Genomic DNA, 24908 nt, shown 5'->3' with positions numbered 1-24908 from the left:
AGGCCCCTTTCCCTGCCCTGCGGTGCTGGCCCCACGCCAGCCTCCCTGGAATGTTCTCCGGCAGCAAAGTGGCCATGGACGAGGCCGGCACAGGGCCGTGCTGCACCCCACATCCCCCTAGGGATGCTCGCATAGGGTCCCCCAGCAGCCCAGCCCCCCAGTTCCTGAGGCCGGGGATGGGGCAGACCCCCAACTGTGGGACACTGAGGGTAGGTAGGACATTCCCCACTCAGCCTCTGGCTTCTGCACCTGGAGGTTTTCAGCTGCAGAATGGACAAAAGTGAGGTGGCTGGGGTGGGACCTCCCTGTCCTAATTCTGTGATGTCTAATATGGGGTTAGCCCTTCCTTGTGACACTGAGCTCCTGACGCAGGCACACAGGAGCACCCCAGGAAGATGGAGAGAGAAGCTGCAGACCACGCAGGTGACAGGGCCACCGCCATCCCCTGTGTCCCCCATAGAAAGGTGGGGGGTCCCACACAACCCCTGGACAGTTCTGCCCGACCGCAGCAGACACAGCCGCCTTTCTTTTCCCCGTTCCGGTGTTTGCATTCCTGCCGCACAGCTCGCGCCGCCACGACCCCTCCACCCGGCAGCCCTGCCCAGGAATGTGAGGAACGAGGCACAGCGGGGCGGCTGCCCACCCTCAGCCCCCCACGCCCCCCAAGTCGCAGGCCCCCCCCCAAAGGTCCTCACAAGGGCCCAGCCATCTCCTCCCAGGTGAAGGCTGGGCAGCAAAATACACACAGCCCAAGCTTCCAACACAGCCCGTGTGGACTCTCTAACGTCTCGTACGGGGTTGCGTGCAGAGCACCACTGAGCTCTCCACATCCAACCATCTCCAACTGCCGCACCTGCACAACTTCACACCCTCAGGATGCCACAGCCCTGTCCCCGTGTCCTGCACGGCCATCGGCACACACCTCCCTCCCAAAGCCTTCCTCTCCCTCCTCCTCCTCCAGGTCCTGCTGCAGCTGCAGCTTCCCCGCAGGGCTCTCCCCAGCGCCTCACAAACCTCCTTGGAGGGAGCAGTCTGGCTCAGCATGGGGTGGGCTGGGAGATTGCGGGGGTTCCCCCCAGCCAGGCTGCAGGCACTGAGGGTGCAGCGCTGCTGCTTACAGGGCTGGGTGAGTGCTGGCCCTCATCCCGTCCGGCTGCCGGTGGGTCGCCCGGGCCCATCGCTGACGCATATCCCTTCCTTTGGGTGGTGGTTTTTGTTTTTCCCTTCCCCAGGAGCTCTGATAAACATCCCCAAGCTGTCCGATATCCGGGCCGGTGCTGACCCTTGCAGTGCCAGGATCATCGAAACCTGGCATGCACTGCACAGATGAGCAAAGCCCCACACTGAGACTGCAGTGCGGACAGTCCCTGTACCCAGAGATGCAGAGCCCATCAACAGCGTGGCAGTGGGCAGGAAGATGCCAAAGAGGACAGTGACTCAGTGACTCAGTGACTTGATCACTGTCCCACAGGATGGTGCTGGGGTGGCACCAGAGGCAGCTCAGTGGAGATTCTGCGTCACCCCAGCTGTCTCCTTGCACTCAGTGCCACGCGTCACCTCACGTCCCAGCTGTGCATCACCTCCCCAAGCAAAAGGCTGGGTGGCTCAGTGGTGGCACCGAAAGTGACTGATGCACACAGTCACCCTCTCCATGCCACTCCTTGGTCCCACCACGTGCTCCTGTGGCCAAGCCCAGTTCTGCACCACGCGTCCCTCGTAGCTCCCGCTAATCTCCTGTTTATGCAACAAGTCCCAGGCAGGAGGATGGCACACTTCCAGCTGCACTCCCCCTGCCAGCCCCACCCTGCACTGGGCAAAGCATTGAGCTATCTGCACAGGGTCCCAGGACTGGGGGCAGCACACCGGCATGGCAGCTTTGCGAGTTCCCCCCCTTTGCTGAGGGTTGGACGTGTCAGCAGCCCCAGGAGAGCTTTGGCGGCAGATGGGGTGAGTCAGGAGCCGGGTGGACACCGGAGCACAGAGGTCTTGCTGCTCCCAGGCTTCCCTCTAAGCATCCCCTTCCAGCTTCCGCCAGCCTCACCATGTGCCTGACCCTGTAGCCTGGCTGCGCCCATGTCAGGCACTCCCACAGCAGAGTAGAGGCCATGGGCTGGGCAGCACCCCATCCTCGTGGCTGTGTTGTGCAAGAGGTACCAGTGGTTTATGAGGCAGGGGATGTTCTCCTCCTATCACCAGGAGCTCCTGCAGGCTTGCTGTGGGGTGAACCTCCAAACATCCCATTGCAGTCACCCCGTAACTAGAGTTCTGCTCGGCACGGGGACCCCAGCAGCATCTTTCCCCTGGGGACAGCAATGATTTCCAACACTGCACACAGAGTCACCATGTTGCACAAGCCAGCCACTCCGATGACATGTGGGTGGCTGGTTAAGCTCACACTGGGGACGTGCTCCCTGCCTCGCGCCTCAGCAACATTGCCTTTCCAGCACCTCCTTGCTGCTGTTTCCAACAAACACCTCTGAGCGCCGGCCCCATAAACACCCTCACGGAAAAAGTCCCCAGCCCCTGGCACCTCAGCGAACTCGAGGGCACCATGTAAGGGAAGGCGGAGGGATCCTGTGCAGCCGCCCCGTGGTGATAGACCCAACCGGGATGGATTCCACCCTGGTGTTCCAGCAGTGGGGTCAAGGAGGGTGACAGCCCCAGGGCTCCCGGTGGCATGTCACTTGTCGGGCCGGCAGCCCCAGTGCAGGGGAACTGAGTCAGGAAGGCGATGCATGGGGTAACTGCGGGGCCTCGGGCTCCGGCTGGTTTCAATTGAATCTGCAGCACCAAAATAGCCTTGATTTCAACCCAAATAAGGGCTGCTCCTGGCTCCCAGGGGTTTGAGCCATTGGCCCAGAGGTTGCAGAGGTTGGAATTGGGGAAGGGGGAGAAAACCAGCATCCCTGAATCTGTTTTGGATGAAAAGTGGTTTTTTTGGGTCAGAGTGGAGCAGAGGAACTCCACATGTCCCAGACTGGGGCAGGTCCTGTTCTGCCTCCTACCGTGGGTGCTGGGCTCGGCACGGGGCTGGCCACGAGCGGAGACGTGCTGTGCTCCAGCACCTAAAAAGGCAACGTTCCCAGCGCCGCTCCGGCCCTGAGTCCAGCGCCTGCTCGGCTGCATCCCCAAAGCCTGTTCCATGGCTGCTGTCCCTGCCCAGCTGTCACCCACAGGCACTGCAACACCTGTGGGCACTGCCATCCCTGGGTGTAGGGACACCCATCACCCTGATATGGAGACCTGCTCCCAGCATGCTCCTGGCTGATGAAGGAAGCTCTTAAGAAGAGCAGGAATGGTGCTGGGGCCTTTGTAACAGGGTCCCCGTTGTCCCCAGCCCCATGACAGCTCTATCCAACAGGGCGAGGGGGATCCCACATTCCCCATCTCCCCCAGAATGGCCATGTGGATTGGCTGGGAGGAAGGCTGTTTGGGGGCAGGGAGCTTTGTTGGGATTGGGCTATGCATGGGTTCTCATGTGGGACTGGTCAACAGATGGATTCCCATAGTCAATACAGAGATTCCCACATGGGATTGGTCAATATACAGACTTTCCTATGGGATTGGTCAGGTCCCTAATACTCACACAGGACTGACTAGATCAAGGATCCCACTACAGGATCAGTCCCTGCATGGATCCTCGCATGGGCCCGGTCAGCATCTGGGTCCCCAAGCAGGCTGCATGAGAGCCCTGCATTACCCTGCACCCTGTTGGCAGAGATCTCAGTCCCACTGCAGGCTGAGGGCTGCCCGATACTGCCAGTCCTCAAAACTAGCCCCTCCTTTGGCACCCACAGCCCCCAGCAAGTGACACAGAGCCAAGCAGTGCAGATGGGCACAGGGAACAGCTGCCATCAGCACAGGTTGCCACAGGACATGGGGCACCAGGTTGGCACAGCAAAAGCAGGAGGACAACACCATGTAAACACCCCTCAGCTCTGCTCCATCAGTCCCCAAACCAAGCCAGGGCACAAAAAGAGCTGCCAGCACTCAGCTTGTTGTGGGGCAGCCCCAAGTGAGGCTCTGGACCCCAAAAATGTGTAACAGAGGTGACCGCAGCGCTGAGGAGTGGGGCACCGGGCCAGCAGCCCCATGGAGCATCACAGCCAGCCCTGCCTTTCCTGAAGTGGGGGCCAGCAACGAACACTGAGTCCTCAGAGTCTTTGTCATGAGGCTCCAGAGCCGGAACCTTCGGGGCTCACTTCCCCTGGGGGTGACCCTGCTGCAGCCAGAGTGGATGGGATGCACGGGGGCTGCTGGCACTCAGCATGCTCTGCAAGGACCAAGAGGGGGGGGACGCAGCCACCACCCCCCTCCCATGCCAACTCCGTCCCCGCTGCCCCAACCCACTGGCACCTGGCCCGCAGCGGGACCGACCTCGCTGCCCCCAGCTCGGCTGTCGCAGGCGGAGCAGTTCTCATTTTGTTGTTTTCCCCTTAAAAACAAAACGGCTGATGCCTCGCTCGGGCCGTTTCCTCTCCCAGGAACACAGCCCAAAAACATCTGCGCCGGGACCTGCCCTGACGAATTTAACCCTCTGCGGGCCCGGCAGCATTGGGGCGAAGGAGTCGTGGCCGCCGTGCCCCCCCCCCCGGCCCCTCACCACTCATTAACTCGTGGTTTAACCATTGACGGTCCCGCAGGAGGAGCGGAGGAGGAGTTAACCCCTGCGCTGCCACCAAGGAGGGGCTGTGCGGGGACACGTCCGCGGGGCGGGGTAGGGCTGCTCGGGAAAGACCCCCCCGCAGAACTTCCCGGCACTGCGAACCATCCCTGACCCCCTCCCCAAATCCCCCTCCGAGGCCGCCACGCCCCGCGGGACCCCCTCCAGCAAGGAACCGACCCACCGCGGCGTTCCCAAACAGAGCGGGCGGGGGGCGGCCACGCAGCGCACGGATGTCACGCGTGGGACCCCTCCTCTCTACCCCAGCAGGACAGGGGGGTGCAGGGGATCCCCGCGCCGTGGCCGTACCTGGCTCATGACGCTTCCGAAATCCATCCGGGGTCTCTCGTGCTTACATCCGAAGGGGCCGGCAGCGCTGCCTCACCTGGCCGAGCGGCGCGGGGGGCGGCCGGGAGGCTGCCGGGGCGGGGGGGTCGGGGGCAGGAGGGAGCCCGGCGTCGGCAGGCGTGAAGGCGGACTGCAGGCTGAGCCCCCCTCCCGCCCCGGGACAAGCCCGGAGAAGGAAGGAAGGAAGGAGGGAGGGAGGAGGGAGGGGAGGGAAAGGAGAGGGGAGGGGGGGGAGAGAGCCGAAGGGTTTCGCTCCCCGCAGGCGGGACCCCGGCGATGGAGGAGTCCCGGCAGCCCCCCTCGCCCCTCCACACCCCCAAGGCCGCCGGCTGCCGGGAGGTGCGATGGAGCGGCCCCGGCCTTGGGGGAGGGAGGGGGGTCCCGGGGCTTTTTTCCACCGCTCCCCTCCCTCCTCTCTCTTCTCCCTCTCTTTCTTCTCTTCCCTCTCTTCGGCGCGCTCCCAGTCGGACGCGCACACGCCCAGCCCCGCTTCCCTCGCCTCCCCCGAAAACGCCCTTAAAGGCAACAGGGAGCCGGGGCCCCCCTGCGTCCCGAGCCCCGAAATGCGGCGCGCACCCCCCGGGCAGCGCAGCCGGGAGGCCCCGGGCGGCGGGGTCGGGCCCTTATCGCCCCGCGTGACGCCGCGGCGTCCCTGTGCCCTTGGCGGGGGGGTGGCAGGGGCACGGGCGTGGGGCCCGGCTCGGGGCCTCTCTGCTTGCCCCCCCCTGTCAGGAGGCGGTTCGCTAAGTCCAAGGAGAGCGCCCAAAAAGTGGCTCTTGGGTACCCTCCTTGGTGCCAAAGTGGGGTGAAAGTTTACCACTCCTCCTCCATGGAAAGCAAAGTGATGGAGAAGCCGTGCACCATGGGGGTGCCCCGCAGCCCCACATCACGCCCCGCTGCCCCCACTCCTCCTCTCCCACCCCAAGCCCCAGCTCAACCATGCGAGTAGGCATGCAGGCACCGAGGATCATGGCACAGCCTTCCCTGCAGTGGCCCGCAAAAAGGCAAACAGGCCAGGGGGGGCTGTGAGCCAGCCACCGGGCCCAGCACTGTTGACATTTTCTCACCCAACACCTCCCTGTTCCTATTTGCATTTCCGTTCTGGTGCTATAGGCTCAGCCAGAACACCAGCGCTGGCCCTGACTGCAGCCAGGGCACAGAGTGGCAGCAAGGGGCTCTCCCTGCATCCCTCTCTCCGGGCTGGGAGTGATCTCCAGAACTTCACATCAGCCAGAGCATCCCATGGATTGCACCCCTTGTGCCAGCATGGCCAGGAAGTGCCCACATCCCATGCTACTGCAACCAGGGAGAGTGCTACTCGCATATGGAGAAACTGAGGCAGAGAGCAGCTGAGCAACCATAGGGATTTCCACCTGCCTCTGTAGGACGAATCTCCACAGCGAGTACATTCTGCCTGACCCAATCTGTGCTCAGACCCCCCTGTGCCTTATTTTCCCCTGGAAGCATTTGGAGGGAGCAAAAGGTTTTAACGGGGGCAGTTCTCTCCTGAGCATCTCCTGCCACATCCACAGCAGCATCTGGGCATGGGCAGATGGAGTTGGGGTGCTGAGGGTTCTGCAGGGAAAAGTGGAGACAGAGGAGCAATGAATGCCCTGAGCTAGGAGCAAGCCATAGAGTCCAGCTGAGCTATGGCAGAAATCTCAGCCCCGGCACAATCCCAGCACCCAGAACATGGCCCCAGGATGGCTCAGATTAGAACCAGAGCCAGATGGGAAAGCATCAGCATCCCAGCAGGATAAGTGGGTGAGTGGAAGGCATTGACAGCACGTCCCTGTCCCCAGCCTGCAGGAGCTGTCCCAGAGGAGGAACGGAGCTGTCCCTTGAGGAGGTGACGTCACGGGACACAGCCACTGAAGTCTATAAATTGTCCCTGAACTCCATCCTCAGCCAAACACCAAATGCATCCCAGAGCCATCTCAGGGTGGTGGAAGTAGGTTCAGCACTCAGCCCTGTGTCAACCCTCAAAGACCCCAGTGCCCCCAGATCTGGCCAGTAACCCCCACCCAAAACAGCTCCTCCACATCCCAAAGCAAGCACTCAGCCTGGGAGAGCATCTCCAGCCCTGGTGCTAGCAGAAGAAGGGAACAAGGCAACAAAGAGCCAGGAGAGAGGCTCCCCATGCCCCATGTACCGCTGATCACTTGTGCAATGATTGTGGGCAGGCTCAACATCCCCACTCCCTTTCCCCTCCCAGAGGGTACAAGAAGGGCCCCAGCTCCTCCAGCAGCAGATCCAACCCCCCCCGGAGCTGAGACAGAGGCTGAATATTTTGGTGGTGACGTCAAGAAGGGGAAAAAGGAAACAGCAACGAAAAAAAAAAAACCACCCGATCCCCTCCAGGACCCACTGCAGCGCCACGAGATGGGGGCAGTGCTGCCCCACTCAGCTCCCCATCCCACACCCTGACTGGGCCCGTGCCAGGGCCAAGAACACATTGCTGCCTTATTCTTCCTCCCTGCTCTGTTGTGCAGACCCAGAGGTGTTGCGAATTACCTGTCCCAAAGGCAGGATAGCTTTGAACGGGGCACTAGGGACAGGGATGAGTGCGATGGACACATCCTCCCTTACGCCGTGCAGCACAGAAACAGCAAGGCGCAGAGGCTGGGGAATGGACAGCCTGTCCCACAACATGATTAGGACACTGCCGTCCCCTCCCCATGTCCTACCTTATCTGCCCATGACACAGAACCCAGGCATATCCCATACATCACAGTGTGCCCATCACCCCACATCCAGCCCACCACATCCCCCTCCCAAAGCCAAGGACCTGGTCCCTGTGAGAGGGGACAATAGGTGCCGCGGGCACTGGGAGCTACAGCTGTGGCCAGGACGCGCCTCGCTGCCCGGCCCTGGCCCTGCTCCAGCACCCAGTTTAATGATGGACAAACCCCCCTCCAAGCTCCTGCAGGGGGTACTTGGAAAACAACCTGGGTTTGGAGCACAGCCAGTGGAGAAAGATCAGCCCCAGTGCACCGCCGTGCAATGTGCACGCACACATGAGATGTTCTTGCATAGATGTTTTAGCACACAAAGGGATGAGGATGGGACCCAAGGGATCTCTCATGGCCAGGCTGGGCTCTGTGATTCAGTTCCCCCACTTTTAAAGGAAGCTGCAGCTCTGAGTAGGGAGCTTTAGTGCAAGGAGGGATGGCAGAGGTGGACTGCGGGGCTCAGATGCACGTCAGTGTCCAGCCGTCGGTCTCCTCAGAGGGAGGGGGGAAGGTTTGCTAAGCAAGGAAAAATCCCCGAGTGGAGGGGCCGGGTGCAAGAAGGGCCTTACATGGGCATGGGAACGGCTTCGTGCTTCCCAGATGATGTCTGTGCGTCTGCCCCGGCCCCCCCCAATGCCACCCACAGGCTACAGGCACCCTGCCAGCCCTGCCTGCCACCCCTGTCCCCATGGCCACTCCAGGGTCCCCAGCACACCCCCCACTTCCCACTGTACCCTGTCCATGTGGAGTTTTTAGCTGAATGGGGTCAAAAGGGGGGCGGCAGGAGAGGTAAGGGCAGGTCCCCCCAGAGTAACTTGTGAAGTGGCCACAACAACACTGGGGGGTTCCAGAGACAGCAGCAAACAGGGGTGCTGCGGGTTCAGCAGCATCTCCACGGCAGGAGGAGGAAGCACTGGGGCTCAAAGTACCACACATCTTGGGGTAGTCTCATTCCCCAACTCTGGGGGCTCAGGGGTTAAATCTGAGGTGCTTCAGGTGGATGTGAGGCTGTTTTCTCACTGTGCCAAGCCCCCTCCCCACACATGCCCTCCCTGGAGACCCTACAATAACAAGCGGTGTGAGTCAGCTGGCTGCTCGCCTGGCCCGAGGAGCCCCTCCCTGGGCACTGGCCCAGCAGAGCTTCACAGAAGGCCTCAGCCCCATGCATGCAACCCCTCAGAAGCACCGCATGGGAGGTTCTCCAGCCTCCAGCAAGCACAGGAAGGGTGACGGAGGCTCACAAACTGCAGCCAGCCACAGTCTTCCCTTGCGCACAGAGCCAGCACTTTGGGTGCAATGTCCTACTGTGCACAACCCCATATTAGCCACATGAGAATCCTCATCAGACATACATGTAGGTGACACAAATGCCACTCCTATCAGACACCAAAGTGAGCACCCACCCGGTGGGGATATGGACCCCAGTACTCCCCCAGACATCCATAGCCCCTCCCATGCAAAGCGGGGCATTCCACGAGGTGCCAGCCTTACCTTGCTTTGGCACTTGGTGTGGCAGGAGAGCTTGCAGCCTGTGGGAGGGGAGAAGGGGTCAGTGGGGACATGGCCACAGGGCTGCTCATGGGGACTGGACAGGGTGGCCACCCATGGGGGGACACAGGCAGCAACAGTACTGGGCACAGAGCACAGAGATGCACACTGCGGGTGCATAGAGGCACACACCTTGCACATGTGCACACACACAGCCAGATGCATGAACACCACATGTGTGATCCATCCACCCACAACGACAGTGTGCCAAAGGCACCGTGCCTCTGCTCAGAGATTAATAGCATAAACGCATGCAAACACAGCTTGCGATCTCTTGCACATGTACATGTGCGCAGACACAGCTGTGCACAGCTGTGTGCATACATAGTGGGGCTGTATGGGATGCTGACCCACCGGCAACACCAGGCGCTCCCCAGCATGCCATCCCAAAGGGACACGAGGGTCCCTGTGCAGCATGCTCCATGGCCACACTGCCCCCCTCCCTGAGGCCCCGTCCCCCCCGGGATCATTTCCTGCAGTTCAGGGAACACAGGAAGCCACATTGTTCCCGCGACCTGGAACGTTTCCTCCCACCACCCCTCGCACGGGGCTCAGCACCGCCACACACGTGCAGGGGGACACGTCACCGCGTGTGCCACTGTGGCCTCGAGGGGGACAGGGCCACGAGCAACAGCAGGGGCGTGAGCATCCACACACGTGATCCTGGAACAACACCACTGCACGCTCAATGCACGCTCGGCTCACTCACAATCGCATGCAGAAGCGTGCAAAAGCACCGCTGCATCCTCTCACTCACACGCACTCCCGTCCCCTCACCTCGGCAGGTGCTGCCCTGGCGCGTGATGGCCTGCCGGCAGATCCCGCACGCCTTCACCTTCTTGAAGCTCGTCATCTTGAAGGCGTGCGCCGGGGGAGACTCCAGGTCCTGGGGCTGCAGGACACGGGAACAAATCAGCACCCCTAACTTTTGCCCCACCCTATGACGAGCTCTGCCCTGCTCGGTTCCCTCTGGGCTGGGATCTGCCTCCATCTGCTCTCAGCCCCCCTCTCCTCCTCGGGGTAATCCTCACCTTGTGCCCGGCCACGCGGCAAGGGGTGCCAACGATCACCCCCGGAGCCGCGGCCCCTTTAAATAGTCTCTGCCGCCCCCTGGCGGTGTGCGGAACACTTGTGTGTGCGTGTGCGCGCACACGCGTGTGCACACGCACGGGCACACCCACATGCACACATGTCCGCAATTGGAAGTGTGGGTGCACGCACGCAGATGTGCGTATACACTTACATGTGTGTGCACATACGTGTGTGTTGGTGTGTCCCTGCGTGCTGCAGTGTGCGTGCGTTTGTGTGTGCATGCAACTGCACGTCTGTGCTTCTGGGGGTGTGTGCAAGCGCACGAGTGCATGTCTGCAGGTCTGCTCACGTGTGAGAGCACGTCTGAATGCATCAAGAAGCTTGTGCAAACTGGCGTGCAAGCACAGTGAGTGTGCACATACAAACGTGTGTGCACGTGCACACCCAAGCATGCACACACACCATCGGTGTGCGTGCAGTGGGCACCGTAGTGTAAAGCTGTGCTGTGGATGTGCGCTGGGCAGGGACATGGGAGGGGAGGGGGGAGGCACATTTAGGGAAGTGTCCCCATGGCCACACTGCCCACTATAGCCCAAGGGAGCTGTGAGTGCGGGTATGGGGACAGCAGGACATAGAGACACCAGGAAACAAGGATGCTGGCACGGATCTGGGATGCTATATAGGGGGGACATCCCAGACTGAGAGAGGGGACATCCATGGCAGCGCACCAGCCATGCCCACCCACCCACCATCCGATGAAGATGTGAGAGCCACAAATACGCCTTTTCAAGCCAGGACTAATAGGATTAAGCAGAGGCCCCGCAAACCCTGCACTCCCCCTGGGCCAGCACTGCAGGGAGCACCCCAGTGTGGGTACCACCCCCTCCTGCCCCAGTTTTCCCAGTTTGCCCAATACGCACATGGGGACATAAGGTGGGGGCACAAGGGCCGTGCATATGTGTGTGAGTGCACCTTGTGCATTCTATGGACATCCTCCCTAGCAGCTAAGTCCCTCCCTGGGCTCAGTGCTCCCCTGGCTGGGGCTCCCACGCCACAGTTGCTGGGTGACAGCGAGGCCTCCCGATGCCATGAGCTCGTTTGCATATGCAAATCAGCCTCCCCCTCCTCCCCCCCACGCTGCAGGGTGTCCCGGGAAGAGGTAGTGCCCCCTGCTCCCAGGGACCCCCCGGGGATTCCAATGTGTATCCCGCATGCACATCTCCACCTCAGCCCCCGCTCTGCTTTGTTAACGGTAATTATCCTCATTAGGGAAAGCGCAGCCCCTTCTGTTCCCACCCCGTGGAGACCCCCTCCATTTGTCACATTGCCAACACGCCGGTGGGGGTGTCACCAACCCATGGAACGTACGGGATCCGGCCTCTAGCTGGCAGGATCTGAGCATCATCCCTGTCCCCAGGGCTGGGGGGCACTTATGGGGGGTGAGGACCGTCTGGGGATGTCACCTTGAGACCCATGTCACCAAATAGAGGGGATGGTGGGCGTGGGGGGGGAGGAGAAGACAGGATAGACAACCCTACTCACGGCCCCCGAAGCAGAGGGACCCAGGGATGCTGGGAGGGGCCCCATGGGCTGGATGAGGCCCCGGGGAGAGGTGCCAGCTGCATGGACTCCTGGGTTCACTGCCCAGCACTGCAGAGAGGTGCGGGCCGGAGGGGGGGCTGCCTCCCCCCGGGTGATCGGGGCACCCGCCTACTCCATCCACTTCTGCTGGGGCTGCAAAACCGGGCTGGGGGGGGGAGGGGGTTGGGCACCGGGGTCCCAGCCCGGAGCATGGGGGACCCCGAAGCACAGATGGCCCGGAGGGTGGGGGCTCAGAGCCGCAAGCCCCTAGCATTCCCCGGCAGCTCCCAGTCTGCCGGTTCCCCGCCTCCCAGTGCCGAGGGACAGCGGACTACGAGGACCGCAGTGGAATCCCGGATGGTCATAACGGAGAAACAGCCCCCAGTCCCAACAACACCCCCTCGGAGACCCCCTCCTCATTCAGCCCAGCGTCCTTAGCCCCCCCCACCGCCCCCTCCCCACCGCCACGCAGTCCCCGGGCTGTTCCCCCCCCCCCCTCCCAGCCCTAGCCGCTCACCGGATGCCCCCACCCCCGGGCCGCCCCCACCGCTCGGTGTTGCGGGGGATTGGGGTCCCAGCGCCAGCGCAGCGCTCTGTCCCGCTTTTCCCGACCCGCTCCCGCTCCACCACCGCCGCTGCTCCCTGCCCCCCCCCTCCCCGCGACAGCACTCCCCACCCCGCGCCCCTGGTCCCGGAGCCGTACCCAGAGCAGGCAGGAGAGGCACAGCCCGGTCATGCTGCCCCGCAGCCCCGCCGCACCACCCGCAGCCGTCCCGCTCGCTCCGCCCGCCCGGCCCGCCCCCGACCCCCCCAACCCCGGCCCCAAACCCCCCCCCCCCGGCCCCCATATAGCTGGGGGACAAAGAGGGGGCAGCGCCCTCCCGGAGCAACCCCCCGCAGCACCCACCGCGGAACCCCGGGGGGGGGGCTAGCAGCGAGACCCCCACTCCCCCTTCCCAAAAGGCTGCGGTGGCGACGGAGTGGGGAGATGGGGGTGGCGATTGTCCCCTGGGTGGTCCCGGGATGGGAGAGCCGGGGAGGGAGCAGCGCTGTGCCAAAGCTGCGCCGAGCTGGGGGCCTCGCAGGGGGGGCAGGACGGGAAACGGCTGGGCAGCCCCTCAGCTCTATAGGGTGGGATTCGGGTGCTGCGCGGCACCTCCCCGCAGCCGCGGGGGGAGGAGGCCGGCGGTGAGTCCCGCAGCCTTGCGCTCAGGCGGGTGGCAGCACGGGGGGGTGAGTCAGGACGGTAGGGGACACGCAGGGCAAGGGATGGAGACAGCGGGGAGCGCCTGTCCGTACACACATCCCCCCACACCCCCCTCCTTTACTACAGCCTCTCGTTGTTGCCCGCAAATGAAAGCTCCTGGGGAAAACGGGGTCCCTGCCCCCCATAAATCACGGCGTCCCATTCAGCGCCGGGACAAGCCTGGGACCTGCATAAGGGCAGGGACAGGGGCACGCAGCGAGGACAAGGGGGAGAGGGGGGCATGGGGACACTGCCTGTCAGCGTGATTTAGGGTTCATTTTCCTAGCGGGGGGCACTACATAGAGAATCCCCCTGTGTGTACCAGTGAGGCAGGCACACCCCATGCTTACACCCCCTTCGATGCATAAGGGCAGCATAAGTGTATCATTGGTGGGGTCCTGCCCACAGCCACTGTGTCCCCAAGCCACCCCCACCTGCTTCCAGCAGCAGTGCCCCCACACTGCCCTTGGGTGCCCATCCTGCACACACATAGGTGTATGCCACGTGTCCCATGCGTGCCCACATGGGCATCCCACAGCAACAAGCTCACATATACACTCCATGCAGGGGCACAGAAGGGTAACACAACGATGAGGACAGGGTGCTGTGTGGGCACAGGTGTCCTCCACACTGGGTGATGGTGGGGACATGGATGCCCCACATGGGGTGATCTTTTGGCACAGGGATTCTGCATGCATTGGTTGCCCTTAGGCACAGGGCACTTTGCTGAGGACAGGGATGTTGAGCACACCTGGCATTGTACGGGAATGGGGACCCCCCCCAGTGCTGGTTGCTTCATAGGTTCTACTCACAGCATGCACGAGGTTCCCTCATTCTAGGTGCTGTAAGGACAGAGGGATCACAGAGCACACGCCAGGCGCACAGGGATGCAGGTTATAAAGTGTGGGGGGGGTCACAGTGCTGTGCCAGGAGAGACACAAGGAGGGACAAAGGACATGCCCCCAGCCCCTGTGCACACACACGCACACACACACACACACACACATACACGCACACACACGGTTTAACCCCTTGATGCCTACAGCCAACTGCCCCCCCACCCTCACCCCGCCCCGTCTCTGTGCACCCCCAGAGCCCTCCCCAGCTCCCCCTGCAGCCCCCACCACGACCCAGGGCACCGTGCACTCGTGGCACCGCTTACCTCAGTGTGCCGGCAGGCGCGGCAGGGCAGGAGGCAGGATACCAGGTATTTCCCCCAGCGAACCAAGGTGGCAAAGCACCAGCTCAGGCGGGTCATGGTGCCCCTGCGCAGGGGTCACCCAGCCCACGAGGGGGCACTGATGGCAGCGGGGAGCCAGCCAAACCCGGCTGTGCCCCCCGGCTGTACCGGGCTGCGGTGCCCGGGAGGTGCCCAGCAATAGGCACGGGACTGTGCGGCAATGGGCTGGGGGCTGCGGTCCCACCAGGCCCTGCCCCCCCCCCCTTGCTGGTCCCCCAGTGTCGCCTGCGCGCTGGCAGCCAAGCAGGGAGCACCGTGCCCGCCCATGTCCTGCAGTGCTTGGGAGGGAGCCAGCTCCGCCACGTTCCCCCTCCTTCTCCTTCTCCTTCTCCTCCTCCTCCTCCCCTTCCGCCGCCTCCTCCCCGGGCCCCCCCCTCACGTCTGGATTAACCCCCCCACCTCGTGTTTTTGTCAGCCCCTCTGCACGCACCAGGTCCTTCTATGGGGTGGGTGCTGGATGCTGGCAGTGCCCCCCCAGCCCCTTGTCTTGTAGATGTGTGAGAGCTGTAAAGCTCTTTGAGCGCAGCCTCCTCTGTGCACTCAGCTGTGCCTCAATTTCCCTATGGTTCTCCCCAAGCCACAGGAGGGGAGGTCCCTGCCATCATTCAGCCCCCCCCCTGGCCCCAAGACCCTCAAACCCCGTGGCAGGCGCAGATGGGAAGGGACTTGGGGAGTCCTCTATGTGCCCCAGGGTGGGCAGAGGGATGATTTTGGGAGCGGGGGGGGGACCAGGGCACAGCCCCATGCCCCAAGCAGCAGGGAGGTGACATCACCACTGGCTGCACTGTCCCCCACCCCCTTTTAATTAATTAGCAGATGGCCCCTGAACCCCCCCGCTGTGCAGAGCCAGGCCTGTGCAGGGCCATTAGCGTTATTGGCTGCACTGAGCACGGGCCAGGCCTCGTTAATTGAATTGCACCCGCGCCAAGGGCGGGCGGGTAATGTGTGCCCCCCCCCCCACGGCCCACCAGCACACCCCCTCAGGGACAGGGACACTGCTACTGGGTGGCACTCCAGGAGAAGGGGAGCTGGGGATGGGATGCTGTTGGGGGGACCATGGCACACACGTGTGCATCCATCCACACAGCTCTTGACCCCCCCAGTGTGGGGTGCAACCTTGCAGGGTGATGTAGGGTGATGGGGGCAAAGGGGGGCACTTAACATCCTGACACTCATCAGAAAAGCGGCCAGCCCCCACTCAGCACCACTTCCTGCTTTCACTTTGCTGCCGAGCTCAGGCCCTGGATGGGGGTGGTTGTTCTCCCGGCCCCCCCCCGGCGTTAAAGGTAGGGGTATGGGGGGCTGGGGCAGAGGACAGGATGTAGGGGGGCTGTGGGCCTTCTGTGGAGCACTGCTTCTCCCAACAGGGCTCTGTAACCAAGGGATATTGTTCCTGGGGGCTTTTGTGTGTGGGGGTTCATTTTGCCAAGGGAGGTGGCAGCTCTTGTTGCTTCCCTGAACTCAACATGGTTCCTCAGCCCCCTCCCCAGAAGCAGAAGGGTGACACTCAAAGCATTCCCAAGCCATGTGCCCCCCTTGCCATGGGAAGGATTGGGGTCCCTCCAGGCCTGGCAATGTGCTTTCCCCACTCCAGAACACCAGGCAGGAGGGCTTGGTAAAGGAAGCACCCATCAACTCAGCACCCCAAAACCTGGGAACTGGGGCAGGTGGGGCAGAAATATGGGGCTGTGTGGGGCATGGAGAGGACTCAGCCGCTCCCATCCTGAGCACTTCCTCCTGGCCAAGGTACAAAAGGAGAAGGAGTGTGGGCGTGTGGAGCAGTAAGAGGAGAGCAGCACCCAGCAGCACCTCAGGGCACCCACAGCTCTTCAGGTAAGGGGCAGTTCTGTCCAGGGAGAACTGAAGCATGGGCATGGCCATAGGCATAGGCATAGGCATGGGCAGGGCAGGCGGAAGGGAACACACATCCAAGGGCACCCAAGGGCACTGGGATGGGAAACCAGGCGTCCTGCTGTCCCTCCCTGCCATGGCCAGCCACCACCTGTAGTGACTAGCCCTGCAGTTGTGCTACCCCTATGGGCACTGCTCCTCGTCTTGTCCCCTTGGTGCCACCCCCCAGCTCTATGCCCCCCACAGCAAGTCTACCACACTCCCAAATGCCATGCCACCCCTGCAGGCAGCACGCTATGCCAGGGGGACTCTGTCCAGCAGGGGACTCATTTTGAGGGTCTGCATGCTGTGGGCCCTGTGCCCTCTCTTCCTGACAAGGGAAGGGGAATCAGGGGCCCCATGCACTGATCTTGAGGTGAGCAAGGGAAGCGAGAGCAGAAACAAAAGCAGTGCTTCCCCCATGCTATACCCACATCCTGAATACTAGGGGAGGGAGTTGGGAATAGGGATGGGGACAGGGTGGGGGGCTCAGTCCCTGTAGCATCTGAGGAATGGGGCAGAATCTTGGGATGAGCTGGCCATGCCATGGGGCAGAGCCCATGGGCATTTTGGATCAAGGCAAATGGACAGCAAATGGGCACATGGTGGAGCACCTTCGCCCATTCAATGCCCCATATGAATGGGGTGGCGTAGGCAGGGAAAGGGGTGCCTGAGCCCACCCCCCTTCTTACCTTAGCAGAAAGCAGCCCCAGTGTAGAGCCAGGGGAGTAAAAGTCTCCATCAGTGGGGCAGTGGGAGGCCAAGCTGGAATTTGGGGGTGCAGTGGTACAAGCCAGCTCAGCACCTCTAATGGGTGCCCCTGCCTTTGCAGAGGTCCAGAGCTGGAGCCATGGCAGGGGACGGGGAGCTCAGACGCGTCATCAAGGACCTGCAGAGTAAGTGTGCCGGCATGCCCCGTGCCAGTGCGTCCCCACAGGCACCCTCAAACCACCCCACAGCCACCGCTGTCTGTGCCCCTTGCTCCCGCCGCTCCGCCTCTCCATCCCTCCGCCGGTTCCTCTTTTGCCCTCGGGCAGAAATCCCCGAGCTGGAAGCAGGGAGGACGTGGGGCTGGGCAGACTGCCCGAGCCGTGCCAGCTCATCCCTGTTGCCCTGCAGAAACCATTGCTGAGCTGAATCGCAGCTACAAGGAGCAGAACCTGCCGGTGACGGATGGCAGCCGGGAGCTGCACAGCCTCTGTGCCCAGCTGGAATTCCTCCTGCAGGTACTCCCCCCCCTGGGGGGCGCTGGTAGTAGAGGGTCCTCATGCCAAGCATTCTGGGGAACCCTGGATGATGTCATCTGTTTGTGGGCATCCCCAGCCATACAGGTGGGTGGGCATGAGGATTGGCCTCGCCTGCACCCATATGTGGAGCATTTGTTGTGGTGTGTGCAACAAGAGGGGAAACTGAGGCACAAAGCCAGCAAATGGAGCTGTCCCCAGACATGTGGGGTTCGACTGGGGAAGTCAGCTGAGTACCACAGAGACAGGCTGGGCAGCACAGGGACCCTCCTAGTAAGCCCGTGTCTCTTCCAGTTTGATCTGAAGGAGAAGAAGAGCTTTTTTGGGCAGCGCAAGGACTACTGGGACTTCTTGTGCCAGGGCCTGGCACAGCGTCGGCAGGAGCACGAGGGCATCCGCTTTGTCACCTCGCTGGACAAGGTGGGCATGGGCCAGTGGAGGGGGCTCACAGGGCACCCACTGGGTGGGCATGGTCACAGATGCTGGATGCACAGTGCATGGGCTGTGCTGGGGGTGCAGGTTGGCATGGCAGTGCTGCATCACCCCTGCTTCCCTCCAGCTCAAGACCCCTGTGGGCAGAGGCCGTGCCTTCCTGCGCTACTGCCTGGTGCACCGGCAGCTAGCCGAGTCCCTGCAACTCTGCCTGCTCGACCCCGAGAGCCTCAGGTGAGAGCATGGGGAGCACAGGGGTGGCTTGCCACTGCAAGGCATGGCTCCCTGCTCTGTGTGCTCGAAGAGGATGTGTGAGATTCTATTTGGTTGCAGTGAGTGGTACTACGCCCGCAGCCCCTTCCTGAGTCCCCAGCGGCGGGCTGAGATACTGGGCAGCCTGTACGAGCTGGATGGCATCACCTTCCACCTGGCCCTGCACAGGGCTGACCTGGACACTGCCTGGCCCATGTTCTCTGAGTGAGTGCTGGGCACATGGGGGGATGCCAGAGAGAATGGGGACACCTGGAGCTCAACATCGCTGCCTTGGTGGCCCTGAGCCCCATGTCCCCTCTAGGACACTGGTGCGGCCCAGTGTGCTGAAGATGACCCTGCAGACAGAAGGTAGCAGCACGGGGGTACATAGATGTCCTGATGGCATCGCCCAGCCAGTTGCAGTGCCCCATGGGATGCCAGCCTATCCCAGCCCACGGGCAAAGGGTGAGGAGGAGGATGATGTGGAAGCAGAAGAGAATGGAGAGGAAGACACAGAGGACAACAAAAATGAGGAGGACAACGAAAAGGAGGAGGACATGCCGAGCACTGCTGAAGCACAGTGTAGCACCAACGCGGATCCCAGCCCGACCCCAACACCCGACCCGGGGCTCACACCCGGCTCCCCAGCCCATAGTGCGATGGAGGCATCCCTGCGAGCACAGGTGTCTCAGCTGCGTGCCGAGCTGGGGCGGCGGGAGGAGGCCTGGCGTGCCCAGCTGGAACGGGAGGAGCGGCAGCACCGGCAGAAAGAGGAGTGCAGCACCCAGCAGGTCCGGCTGTGGGCCCTTGAGGCCGAGGCGCTGCGGGACACCAACGCCTTCCTCAGCCGAACGCTGGCCGAGGCGGCGGGTGGCCCAGGGGGGCTGGCACAGGCACAGGAGGAGGCTCGGCAGTGGCGGGAGGTGGCGGAGGAGCGGGCAGCACGCCTGGACGAGGCAATGGCAGAGGTGGCAATGCTGACCTCGCGCCTGCAGGAGTGCCAGGCTGCAATGCAGGCACGGGGACAGACAGACGCCCCAGCCCAGATGGCCGCCCTGGAGGAGGTGCTGCGGCGGGCACTGGAGCTCTCCCATGGCCCACTGATGGACAATCAGGAAGAGGGGGACCCCAGCACGGCTGCTGGCATGGCAATGGTACGGGCGAGCCATGGGGTGTCCCACTGTGGGATGTGGGTCTAAGAGGCCTGAGCCCTGCTTATCCCCCAGCGACTCACGGCCCTGGTCACAGCAACACGGGAGGAAGCCTTGCAGAGCAGGCAGCAGATCCAGGCCCTGCAGGAGGAGGTGGTGCGGCTGCAGGAGCAGCTCAGCAGGTGGGGACGGGACAAACTGCAGGGTGCCCTACATGCTGCAGGGGTCACCCTTGGTGCCCCACTTTGAGCCAGGGGATGGGCAGGGAGAGAGATGTGGAGAGGGAGAGATGGAGTTGGGAAGGGAAGCAGATAGAAGTTTGGGGATTGATGAGTAGGTGAAAGAATGGATGCATCAGTGGGCAGAGGGATATGGGAATTAATCTGGGGTGAGCAGATGGAGGGAGAGATAGGGTGATTTGGGGTGATTGGATGGGTAAGCAGAGGGATGAAGGGATGAAGATTGGGTGAGCAGATGGAGAGGATGATGGATGGATGGATGGATGGATGGATGGATGGATGGATGGATGGATGGATGGATGGATGAAGGGATGGATGAAGGGATGGATGAAGGGATGGATGAAGGGATGGATGAAGGGATGGATGAAGGGATGGATGGGCAGAAAGACAAAGGGATGGCTTTGGGGAAGGATGGATGGACAGCTAGGGTGGATGTTAAGATGGCTGTGAGGATGGACAGTGGATGGCTTTAGGAATGGATGGCCACCAGAGGGACAGGCAGACCTTCTCCCCACTGCCACCCTGGGGCTGGGCTCAAAGGTGCCACACCTGCCCCAATGCCAGGGCTCGTCAGGACGGGGAGCGCTGGGCATCAGCCCTGCAGCGGACGCAGCGGGAGGTGCAGGAGCGGGAGGCCATGCGTGGCGCAGAGCAGGCACGGCAGCAGGAGCTCATCCGCGACATGAAGGGGCGGCTGCTGGAACTGCTGCGGTGAGAGCAGGGCCCTGCCCCCTCACCTGCCCTTTGTATACATCCTGCCACCCCCCTCCAGTGGGTGTGGAGCCACACATACATGATTGCTCCCAAAGCTCTTTGCCCAGAGGAGGGCACCAAAGCCCAGGGAAATCCCACTTGCCACCTTGGGGAGGTTCAGTGCCCATCTTGGGTGCCCAACTTCAGTGCCAACCTTAGGTCACTCACATCAGACTGTGTTCCCAGACACCTCACACTGCATGAGCAGTGCAGAGACAACAGCAGGGACACACTGTCATATGTGTGTTTATGGGATTTATGGGATAAATCTGGGCACAGCCAGCAGCTGCAGAGGGGCTGTTGCATGGAGCCTGTCAAACACAGGAGCGCACACACACATACTGATCACACATGCAACCCACTTGCAGTGGCCCAGTATCTCACCAAGGGTGACCCATCCCCTCCTTGCAGGGAGAAGGATGCCCTGTGGCAGAAGACAGAGGGCATTGACGCACCAGCACCCAGCCCAGCGCCCCGTGATGTGGGGCTGTGCGCCCGCTGTGGCAAGGATTTTCGCCTCCTGTCCCGGCGGTACAGCTGCAGGTGGGCACGGGAGGACACCGGGGAACATAGCAGGGATACCAACCACCACCACACACCTACCATCTGCTCTCTCAGCAGGCTGTGCCAGGGCAAGGTGTGCCACGTGTGCTCCATGGACATGGGGAAGCAGGGGCGATGCTGCCTGCTCTGCTACCAGCAAAGGCACCCACAGGCTATGTGAGCTGGGAGGACATTCAACCTGCTGTGCCTGGGATATGGGGCCGGCGGGTAGGTCCTGCTGCTCTGGTTTTCAGGTTGTGATGTCTTTTGCATGGCTGGCCCATGGAGAAAGAAACAACCCGGTGCTGACATCCCAGTGGCTCCAGTGTCATCAATCCGTCATTGCTGCTTTGATGCCCTGAGGGGCATTGGGAATGGGCATGCTGCTATGGGGAAGTCTGAGCCCTCCTTGGGGGGACTGTCTGTTTATGGGGTGTCCCTGCCGAGGACAGGCTTCACCCCATCCTGACGCAGGGAGTATGCAAGGGGAGAGGGCTCTTAGCCAACAGCCTTGGTTTCCTGCCAGGCACCGCTTGAGCAAGACCTTTCCCAGACATAAAGGTGATGGGCTGGCCCTGATCTGCTGCTTTGCTTCTGTGCAAGCCCCCTGCTGTCTCTGTCCAACTCAATTCCTCCTCCCTCAGTGCCAGGAACCTTCATATCCTGTTCCCAGCCTCTCCTCTATCCCACACATCTCTGATATCCTTAGGATCAAGGATCCCAGGAAGCTGTGTTATGGATGACAGAGGAGTGGAGTGGGACCCCAATAGAGAAATGCTGGGGGACGCTGGGACAGGGACCATGATGTCAGATCACATATGAGGTGGCAGGAGGGACCCAAGCTGGGCCACAAGCCCCTCTTTGCTCTGGTATCAGCCCCAGTTGCCCAAGCCAGTGCGGAAATCTCCCTCTGCCCCATCCCGGTTGTGTAAGGGGCAGGTTCCTGACTCTTTGCACAACGCAGCGCTGTGGGCAGGGGGTGTCCCAGATGCTACCACCTTTGTGGATTGCAGGGGGGAGACAGGGCTAGCTCAGCGTCACCAAGGACAGGGAACAGCCACTGAAGGATTTTGCAGGGATTTGCTTTATTTGAGTTCAAATGGGTACTGGGAAGGGGGTGGTGAGAGTTTGATCCCAGCCGTGTTCCCAGGTGTGCAGAGATGACACAGTGACCCCACGCTAGGGAAGGACTCGGTGGCACAGAGTGACGCCAGGTTGTGGTCCCCTTGAGGGATGTGCAGGATGCAAACCCTCTGCAACAGCCTCTTGGGTAACAGCACTTTCCTGCACTCACTGTCCCCAGGAAGTGCCGTGGCTGAGAAGTGCCCTGGGGACGTGCCCCAACCCCTCCTGTCACCCCCCAGTCAGAGCCATACAAGTGTGGAAAAACTTGCCACCTCCTTTATTGCTGGGCAGCTATCATTGCCACACCGGGGCCGTGATGTCCTCAAAGTCACAAGCTTTATCCCAAAGCACAGGGAGAGCGGGCAGTGTTCAGCATCTTTCCATTGGGACCCCCCATGCTGATGTGCCTTTGCACGTGCAGTGTGACCATGTGCAGCCCACAGTAACACCCATCTGTGTGCCAGGGGGCCGTACCTACTGCCCAAGGCTGTGTCTTCGGTTAGGATGCTGGGATGTGTTGGGTGCCAGGACTGCATGCACCAGGTCTTGGGGAGCAGTGGAGCTCAGAGGGTGGTGGAGGTGTTGCCAGAGGTGGAAGTGTAGGAGGTGCGGCCATAGCGTGCCACAGCATCCTTGCTGATGAAGCCGCGCTGAGCCAGGATCTTGAGGAAGCTATTGCGAAACTTCTGCCCGATGAAGGCGTAGATGATGGGGTTAATGCAACTGTGGGCAAAACCAAGGACCTGCGTGATGGAGAGGGCTGTGTCGATGTGTTTCCTCCTCTCACAGGTCTCGGTGATGGCATGCGTCCTCATGAGAGTGTCGCTCACCAGAGTGATGTTATAGGGCAGCCAGCAGACAAGGAAGACCAGCACCACAGCTAGGATGACCTTCATGGCACGCTGCTTCTGGACGTTCTTGGTCTGCAGGAGGGTGTGCACGGTGACACCATAGCAGAAGAGCATGACCAGGAGGGGCAGGGCGAAGCCGAAGGTCTGTGGCAGCACCCGCAGCACCACCCTCCACTTGGTGGTATTCTCATTGCCAATGCGCTCGTAGCAAACCGTGCCATTGCGGTCTGAGACAAACGCCTCGCGGAACAGCAGCACGGGCAGGGAGAGCAGCACCGAAAACACCCAGATGCCCACACAGACAAACTTCACCCAGTGCCTCTTCTCGGTGACAGCACGGGTGGCGTAGACAATGGCCAAGTAGCGGTCCACGCTGATGCAAGCCAACAGCAGGATGCCGCTGTAGAAGTTGGATTCCTGCAGCACCGAGATGGCTTTGCACATGACGGTGCCAAAAACCCACTCGTGGGCCCAGTAGGCAGCCCAGAGCGGCAGGCTGAGAGCAAAGAGCAGGTCGGCCACAGCCAGGTTGAGCAGGTAGATGTCGGTGACGGAGCGATTCATGTGGCTGGAGGTGACCACCAGCACCACCAGCCCATTGCCCACCATGCTGAGGAGGAAGACCAAGCAGTAGATGAAGGCTACCAAGTATTTGTTGGCTACGGAGCCTTCATTACGGCATGGGGAAGAGGAGCCATCGATGTCAGGCAAAGCCAGGCTGTAGTTGCCATAGTCAGAAGTGTAGTTGTATAAGATGTCAAAGAGTTCGTCAGCATAAAATGTCCCCATTTTGCCTGCAAAGCACAAAGCAGTGTGGGCTCAGGGCACCTCCTGCTCCCACTGCTCTCCCACACCCCATAACCTCACTGCACCATACAGTGAACCATGCCTGGACACCACCCCCACACGTCCCCGTGCCCAACAGCCCCATACGCACCCCTTCACCTCAGCACTGCCCCTCTCCTGTCCCCTCCAAGTCTATCCCCAATGAAGGAGCACTTCTGAGTCCCCCTGGTTGGTATGAGTCCTTTGAATCCCAATGCTCTCCCTAAAAACAGTTCCCATGCCAGCTCCCCGAGTGCACCGCAGTACCCGGAGCAGAGGAAAAACGCTTCTCCCCACTGTATTTTTGGCTTCTTCTGATTCCCCACCCAAATTCCTTGCAGTTCCTCTGGGGCCAGATTTCTGCTCACAGAAGGGAAAGTCCCCATTTCCTCTCCCAATCCCACACAGAGAACTATATGGGGATACCGGATCCCCCCAGGGTTGGGGTTACCCTACGTGGAGTTGGGTTCACACTATGCGGAGCCCTCCCTGCACCCCTTGTCCAGGTTAGTAGGGTGCCCCATTGCACCCCAAAGCTAAGCATCCCAGGCACTCACCCGCCACTCGCTGCCTCTGCTGCACCCCAAATCTTCTCCCCTTCCCAGCTCCCAGATTTGGCTGCTCCAAGGCCTGGCTGAGGGTTGCCACAGGATGTCCCCTGCCGTCACCCCAAAACAGAGCCCCTGGGGAGCGCGGGGACGTGGACCCACTGCTGCCACCGGGTCGCACACCTGTGCTAAGTGACCCTGATCCAGAGCTGACACCGCCGCTTTATGCAGCGCAGGGAGGAAGCAAGGTTGCAAAACCTTCTGCAGTGCGAAGAGGAAGCGGCAGTCAAGGGGGCACCTTCCCAGCACCCCCAGCCCAGGGCACGCCGCACCCAGGATGCATGTGGTGCCGCCTGTTTGTGGGACTCTGATAGCCGTGGGGCTTCACTCCACCCTGTGGATGCTCCTGTATTCCAGGGACACCCCCATATTATTCTGGGGCACTCTCACATTGTCAGTGACACCACAGCAGCAGGGAACTGGCTGGGGTGCTGCTTTTGGGGCTCCGTATCCCTGTGGCATCATCGCACATATAGGCACCCCATATTCCAGGGCACCCTGTCTCCTCCTACATTTTTGGGGCCCCTGCAGCACCCCACCCCCCCGAGGGCACCCCCAGGCTGCGAGGACCCCCATTCCCTGAGCACCCCTCAGCTTTGGCCTCC

The 24908-nt window shown here is 61.6% G+C and overlaps 3 protein-coding genes across 14 annotated transcripts in view; 1 reads left to right on the top strand and 2 right to left on the bottom strand.

Annotated features, from left to right (window-relative positions):
* TNS1 (tensin 1) overlaps positions 1–12658 on the bottom strand; it is a 46402-nt gene extending 33744 nt beyond the window's left edge. For 6 of the 9 annotated variants that reach the window (XM_042827134.1, XM_042827135.1, XM_042827137.1 and 3 more), the window contains exons 1-3: positions 12608–12658; positions 10069–10183; positions 9235–9272 (exon numbers count right to left, since the gene is read on the bottom strand). In XM_042827134.1, coding sequence (XP_042683068.1) covers positions 9235–9272; positions 10069–10183; positions 12608–12640 — 186 coding nt within the window. In that variant the 5' untranslated portion in view covers positions 12641–12658. Of the gene's footprint in view, positions 1–4972; positions 5079–9234; positions 9273–10068; positions 10184–12607 lie in introns of those variants that run through there. The other 3 variants (XM_042827139.1, XM_042827141.1, XM_042827140.1) reach the window with 1 other exon arrangement.
* A 2940-nt stretch (positions 12659–15598) lies between these two features.
* RUFY4 (RUN and FYVE domain containing 4) lies at positions 15599–21205 on the top strand. 4 transcript variants are annotated; one of them, XM_042827426.1, is made up of 12 exons: positions 15599–15676; positions 16137–16223; positions 17113–17176; positions 17400–17506; positions 17819–17944; positions 18084–18190; positions 18290–18433; positions 18531–19362; positions 19435–19541; positions 20163–20309; positions 20763–20894; positions 20973–21205. In XM_042827426.1, the coding sequence occupies exons 3-12, from the start codon at positions 17131–17133 to the stop codon at positions 21073–21075; spliced, it is 1851 nt and encodes a 616-aa protein (XP_042683360.1). In that variant the 5' UTR covers positions 15599–15676; positions 16137–16223; positions 17113–17130; the 3' UTR covers positions 21076–21205. The 4 variants fall into 4 exon arrangements, with proteins under 4 accessions (XP_042683360.1, XP_042683359.1, XP_042683362.1 ...); XM_042827425.1 differs by having other exon boundaries at positions 20763–21205; XM_042827428.1 differs by lacking the exon at positions 20973–21205 and having other exon boundaries at positions 19457–19541; positions 20763–20847.
* Positions 21206–22034: 829 nt separating this feature from the next.
* LOC122164936 (C-X-C chemokine receptor type 1-like) lies at positions 22035–24805 on the bottom strand. Its single transcript, XM_042827429.1, has 2 exons — positions 24253–24805; positions 22035–23664 (listed from the first exon to the last, which is right to left on the bottom strand). The coding sequence occupies exon 2, from the start codon at positions 23657–23659 to the stop codon at positions 22583–22585; it is 1077 nt and encodes a 358-aa protein (XP_042683363.1). The 5' UTR covers positions 23660–23664; positions 24253–24805; the 3' UTR covers positions 22035–22582.
* Positions 24806–24908: the final 103 nt, after the last annotated feature.

The sequence above is a fragment of the Centrocercus urophasianus genome, unplaced genomic scaffold (assembly GCF_019232065.1).
Source record: "Centrocercus urophasianus isolate 14NV4802_14NV808 unplaced genomic scaffold, USGS_Curo_1.0 seq_28, whole genome shotgun sequence".
In the NCBI taxonomy this organism is placed as follows: Eukaryota; Metazoa; Chordata; class Aves; order Galliformes; family Phasianidae; genus Centrocercus; species Centrocercus urophasianus.
This window is presented reverse-complemented; position numbering and strand designations above follow the sequence as displayed.

Bases quoted from the DNA above. Each gene is read 5' to 3' on its own strand.
- LOC122164936 (XM_042827429.1), bottom strand. From the start codon at position 23,659: ATGGGGACATTTTATGCTGACGAACTCTTTGACATCTTATACAACTAC.
- RUFY4 (XM_042827425.1), top strand. From the start codon at position 17,131: ATGGCAGGGGACGGGGAGCTCAGACGCGTCATCAAGGACCTGCAGA. The intron at 17,945-18,083 runs GTGGGCATGGGC...GCTTCCCTCCAG, and splicing joins TTGTCACCTCGCTGGACAAG to CTCAAGACCCCTGTGGGCAG. The intron at 19,363-19,434 runs GTACGGGCGAGC...CTTATCCCCCAG, and splicing joins CGGCTGCTGGCATGGCAATG to CGACTCACGGCCCTGGTCAC.